We start from the raw sequence: 5,922 nt of genomic DNA on the forward strand, positions 1-5,922 counted from the left end.
TATCAGTTCGATGGTTATCAGAGTTGTAAAGAAATATTCAATATGTTATACTCTGTTTAAACCTTTTTGTAGTATGAACTGAACCGGATTTTGAGACTTGTGATCTTCATCATGCATTCCTCGACATACCATAATCACAACTGTTTTAGTTGGTTCATGGTATTGTCATAATTATTTCCTTCTAATTATGCAGCTTCTGCGCTCCGGAGCACAAACAATGACAGACATAATGGAGCTAGTTTAAATCCAAGAAGGATTGAGAAAATATTTTCTCATCCTCGCCAGCCTCGGTCTCGGTCTGTCAGGCCTAGACTTTGTTTATCAATAGATACTGACTCGGAGTAGCTTGGACATCTAAATGGGATAGTTGAGTTTGCATTGGCAAGCCTTCCAGAAATCCTGATTTTTACCGAGGGTCATCAGGTTATTCTGGTTGATGTAAAGAGAAACACACGCATAGATGCTTTGTTGCCTCACCTGGTCTACAAACTTCCAAGTGTTTCACAGGGGATCTGCATAGAGGACTCTGACGGTGAGCTTATCCAATCAATCATCTCTTTATGTAGTGTTCAACTTCTTTGACAAGCAGTCCATGCAGTTTCTTTTATGTGATACAATAATTCAAAATAAAGCTCAATAAATAGAAGAAAAGTCTGTCGCCACTTCTATTAAATAGTGCAACATGAAGTGGATGAATATTATCTCCCAATGATATTTTATGCTTGGGTTTGCTTCTGAACTTTGATAAACCTTTGATAAACAAGTCTCTGTTAGGTTATTTTTCTTGATATCTGAAGTTTAGCTGGTAGCTTGGTTAGCGCACACGAAGAAGACACTGTCAATGTTTTCTAATCTTGGATTGGTTTGACAATGCTATTGTCTGACTGGTCGCCTAAAAGCTGCTCAATTGCCATATAAGCTGTTTGATTTTATTATGGAAGTAGTTCAGCTTTCATATATGCAGTAACTGTGATACTCCCTCCGTCTAAAAATAGGTCTCACTTTTGTCTAGATTTGGATGTATGTAAACGCATTTTAGTTATAGATACATCCGTATCTACACAAAGTTAAGACACATATTTTTAGACGGAGGTAGTATTTGTCATCTGAGAGTTATGATTTGAACATTGCATGCAACAGTAACCTCCCTTGTTTGTTTTGCTACTGTATTGTCGAAGCCACAGGGCAAAATAGCACAGATGCATGTAAATTTTCTATTAAATTATTTCAGTGAGTTTATCTATTTGTTAATTATTTGGATGAGTTTATCTATTTATTGTTAGTGGTGACTTGCGTATTTCTACATTTTATTAGTGTTGACTTACGTATTTCTATGTCTGCTAGGTTGGTATAGAATTTTTTCTAACTGGGAATCATGTTAATGTGGCTACTGGAGCAGCATGTACATTTTTGACTTTCTTTACTGGAGAGATGGAATAGGGAGGCCGTCCCTGGATGCAAGACTGTACATGTGGATGTTTGTGTGTACCATCATTGTATTTAGGGCTCGAGGCACTAATTTTTGTATTTAATGGAGAATAAATTATTTCTGAAGTGGCGGTCAATAATCCGAGCCCCTCAGTTTACTTGCGGCTGTGGATTCATCTGTGTTCTGCAAAGCATGGCAAGTGATGGGTGTTGTATTTTACCGAGTCCCCGACCAAGGGTTCTGGTAAGCAGACTTCAGTGGTTAAACATCCTCATGTCATGATGTTTCAGCCTCGCCTTTACTGGTAAGCATGACGTACTCTTCAGTTTTGTCATTCCAGTACTGGCATCCTGATGGTTCTCTGAAGCAGGCATGTGCATTTTTTTCAAGTTTGTGTTTACAAAAGATGTAGACCTGCCTTGTGATCAGCAAAAGAGTTTTGCTCCATGGTCTGTAGTAGATTGTGGTTTCCCGTGACGCAGTTCAACTGTATACTCGAGAGCATGCTCCTGGCAGCAGACCATGGGCAACACATGTATTGCCAAGTTTTGGCAGCCATCCTTGTCCTGTGATGTATGGAGACAGATACATGTGTGTATTTATCGATCCAGTAATGTCGTGATGATCAAGGGGTGAGGGTTAGTACTTACTACTTCAATAAGTACACCCCCTCTGGTCCACAATATGTGTAGCTGATTTAGTCGTACAAACGTAGTACAACTTTGTACTCCCTCCGTCCCGTAAAAAGCTGCGCATGCTCTGTTCAAATTACAAATTGTAAATAAACCCACATATATTTAATCCATCACAAATTTAGGTAGAATCAAGATTCCAAATTCCGGCCACGATCCCCGCCGGCCACAATCTCCGCCAGCCGCGATCTCTATCCCCATGAGATCAGCTGATCTCACGCGCAACAGCTCCGCTCGCGAGCGATCAGCGGGATCAGATCCTGATCTCACGCGTAGCTCTGCCCGCCATTAGCGCATGGGATCAGACACGTGAGATCGCGTCGCCTCCGCCAGCGACCAGCTGCGCGTGGGAGCTCGCCGGAGTCCTCCACAGCTCCCTCGCCGTCGCAGATCCACCGCCGTCCACAGCTCCCTATCGCCGCAGTCGGACACGAAGATGGATACGGCGTCGCCGCTACGGATCCGCCGCCGATCGGAGAAGAGACGTCTCTCGGCCACTACCCATCGCCTTCGTCCCCCGCTCCAACGGGAGCGAGCATGTAGCTGATAAAGGCCGCAATCTACAGATCCAGTGGAGAAGCGGCAGTTCGGAGAAGATCGGGGATGAAAGAACGGAATTTTAGGTGCGCCGAGTTCGCGGGCGACGGCGAGTGTGTGGTAGCCGGCGAGGGCGGGCGGCGCACGCGAGGGAGCGGTGGCCTGCGAGCGAGCAGAAGCAAGGACGGCGGCCAGGAGCACAAGGGGACGGGACGGCGAGGAGGGATCGGGGACGGCGGCGACAGAGATGTGGGAATCGGGGATGGGAAAGAATGTCTGGGATAGAGGATGGAAATTCTCAGGTGAAAAAGATCGGGGAGATTTTCGCAAAAAGGCCAGCGCGCAGCTTTTTACGGGACGGAGGGAGTACTAAATGACACTTATTATGTATCGGAAGGAGCAAATTAATTCATCTACCACTACATCAGAATCACAAAATCACCATTTCCGTTTAGTGCAAAGACGGATTTTTCATTAAAAATCACCAGTCCCTTTTCGAGAAAGTTAATATGTATCACTCCATTGTTCTATGTGGATTGGTGTTGCCGTGCTGGTATGCAGTGATACTTGTAGATCTGAAAAAAAATATGTCTATGCATGTTTGAGCATGACCAACACTTGTAGATCTCGAGATGACAGCAATGACTTGCCTCTTATGCTGATACACTAGGACGTACGATACTGATTACTCTACTAATCAACTGTCTAAAAAGGGATCAATCTTGTAAGCTATGCTGCCTCCTTGTACTCACTGGGCTGCAGGTCAACTTGTGCACCCTCCCATCCACGTGTCCACGACGCATGGTCGGTCTGCTGAGTGTTAAGTAGATTCTTCCATCGTGCTTGCAAGTCAAACCTCCTATTTATCTCTCTGATTCTGTTCTTACATTGGTTAGTCCAGAGCATATATTTCTTGTGCAACGTACAAGATGTTTTTTTTTGGGAGATCATGTAATGTAGCTGGAGCAGAAGCGTCACGGTCACCATGTTTTACCTTATCTAGGAGCTGTAGCTATCACGAATACGAGATGGCTGGGTGCTGCAAACAGGGGCATGAAAGTGATTGCTGCTCGGAATCTCCTTGGCACAAACAACGTCTTTTTGCTGCTCAAACATGGACACGGTTACTACTAATTTCTCACGGCTGTACTGTTGCAGTACACGAGTTAATTTCAGCTGTGCTGAAGAGTGACACACATGAGTGAAATGAAGCAGGCAGGGTGTGCAAGTTCGTTTTTTTGTTGTTAATTGCCTAGGACAGTCTCATTCATGGCACTTTCAAATCTTGCAAAGTACTTATGTGGTAGTACATGTACTGTACCAAATTACTACTAGTATAAACTGTACTGTACTGGTGCTACCGCTTGTTGAATTAAGATAAATAGTTGATACAGTACTAGTGGCACCGGGAGAAGGATTTACAGCGTGATTGAAACCTTTTCTACAAGCATCTTTAAATTACATCTTACTACAGTCCTAAACCTCATTAATTAATCGACAGCGACAGCAACACAAAAGGAAAACCTTACTAGTATACGGGGAACAGCCTGGGTCCCCACCTACTCAGTGACCGGTCAAGAACACCGGAGCGGCGGACACCGGCGACAGCGGCGGCGCGTGCCTCCGGCGGCCGCTGCCCCCGCCGTGAGCCCAGAAGCACCCAGAGGGCGCCGCTTCGGAGCCGATCCCGGCAGCCATTTTCGCCGCCGCGGTTGTTGCCGGCTCCGACTTGCATCTCGGCAGCACCAGCGGCCGCGCCGACGAGCACCTCAGCTCCTCGGCCTCTTCTTCCTCGTCGAAGTCGTCGCTTTGCTCCTCCTGTTCTGCACGCGCCTCTTGTTGTTCTTGCTGCTCCTGCGCGGCGCTGGAGAGCATCTCTTGCCACTTATCGTCGTCGTCCCTTTCCACCGGCACCATCTCCGGCTTGCGCGGAGAGGGAGACGCCCGAGCTGACGCCGTCGGGGTGATCTCCACCGTGAAATCGACCGTTTCCTGGACCGGCGACGGCGCGTTGGCGGCGGCGAACCGGGCGGTGAGCGGGGACGTGCGGTTCTGCGGCGCCGAGCGGCAGCGCATGAGGAGGAGCGCGTTCTTGGGCGGCGTCGTGGTCGCCGACGACACGAGCTCCGCCGCCTCCCCTGCCTCTTCCTCGTCCTTGCCACCGTTGTTGATCCCCGGCTCCTCCGTCTCGTCTTGCTCCACCGAGCAGAAGACACCGACTCCCACACCCATCTCTTCCTCGTCCTCCTCCTCGGCACGGTCGCTCCTCGGATCCGGCTGCTTGGGCGCGGCGGCGACGGCCACGTCCCTGCTGCTGAACACCCACGGCGACCGGCGGCTCCGCTCCGACACCGGCGACGGCGCCTTGTGCTTCCGCCCGCCCCGGTCGAACCCGAACAGCCCGCCGCAGAGGAACGCCTTCTTGAGGCAGCGGCAGTACCCCCTGGCCTTCTCCGGCGTGGACGCCCTGGCCGGCACTCCCGTCCCCGCCGCCCCCTTCTTGCCGCCCTTCTTCCCCTTGCGCATCCGCACCTGCCCAATGCACGTCACCTTGGGCGACGACGGCTCCCCGTCCGCCCCCGCGGCCGCGCGGCTCCTGCGGGACACGAACATGGGCGACGTGGCCGGCGCGCGGCGGGACCGCCCCCCGCGCCGGCTCTTGCTGAGCAGCAGCCGCGCCAGCCCCGGCGGCGCCGGCAGCTGCTGCTGCTTCTCCGCCCGCCCCGGGCTCGCCGCCGGCTGCTTCATCCCGGCGCGAGCTAGTGGAGAATGGCCAGCGAGAGTGTCTCTGTCGCTCTCGCGCGCGGTGCCGCCCACGAAGCGGTGGAGGTTATAGATGGATGCGTCTAGGCGAGCGGTGGCGCGGGTGATTAGTCAAGATGCGGCCACTTGCGGTTGATTAGTGACTGATTAGTCCTGCTTCCTCAGTGAGGCGTGTCTAGCTTAGGATTCTCTGATGTGATGGACGTGTTTGCCTTGTGTGACAAGATTCAGTCATGCAATTTATTCTACTGTGCCATACTTTTACAAATTCCCCCATTTAAAATTAGGGGTGTAACAATTTGGTTAGATTTACCGCTCCATCCGCCAATAAATAGATATATCTACACCCCAAAACATGTCTTAACATATCTATATTTGAGCAATTTTTTGAAATGGAGGGAGTACTACTTCTTCCGTTTCAAACTAAGAGCATCTCTAACAGAGCCTGTAAATCCCACCGGAACTAAATTTTTCCGGCGGATTTACGTGTTCCGTCCGAAA

At 49.8% G+C, this 5,922-nt stretch overlaps 2 protein-coding genes across 2 annotated transcripts in view; one reads left to right on the forward strand and one right to left on the reverse strand.

Moving 5' to 3' along the window:
• The window catches only part of LOC124708428 (E3 SUMO-protein ligase SIZ1-like), a 14,893-nt gene extending 13,175 nt beyond the window's left edge, over nucleotides 1–1,718 (forward strand). Inside the window, exons 16-17 of the mRNA XM_047240107.1 lie at nucleotides 194–532; nucleotides 1,345–1,718. Coding sequence (XP_047096063.1) covers nucleotides 194–345 — 152 coding nt within the window. The 3' untranslated portion in view covers nucleotides 346–532; nucleotides 1,345–1,718. The remainder of the gene's footprint in view (nucleotides 1–193; nucleotides 533–1,344) is intronic.
• A 2,503-nt stretch (nucleotides 1,719–4,221) lies between these two features.
• Nucleotides 4,222–5,449, reverse strand: LOC124647103. Its single transcript, XM_047187088.1, has one exon. The coding sequence runs from the start codon at nucleotides 5,404–5,406 to the stop codon at nucleotides 4,222–4,224; it is 1,185 nt and encodes a 394-aa protein (XP_047043044.1). The 5' UTR covers nucleotides 5,407–5,449.
• Between the last annotated feature and the right edge of the window lie 473 nt (nucleotides 5,450–5,922).

Source organism: Lolium rigidum, chromosome 4 (assembly GCF_022539505.1).
Source record: "Lolium rigidum isolate FL_2022 chromosome 4, APGP_CSIRO_Lrig_0.1, whole genome shotgun sequence".
Classification (NCBI taxonomy): Eukaryota; Viridiplantae; Streptophyta; class Magnoliopsida; order Poales; family Poaceae; genus Lolium; species Lolium rigidum.

Bases quoted from the DNA above. Each gene is read 5' to 3' on its own strand.
- LOC124647103 (XM_047187088.1), bottom strand. From the start codon at position 5,406: ATGAAGCAGCCGGCGGCGAGCCCGGGGCGGGCGGAGAAGCAGCAGCAG.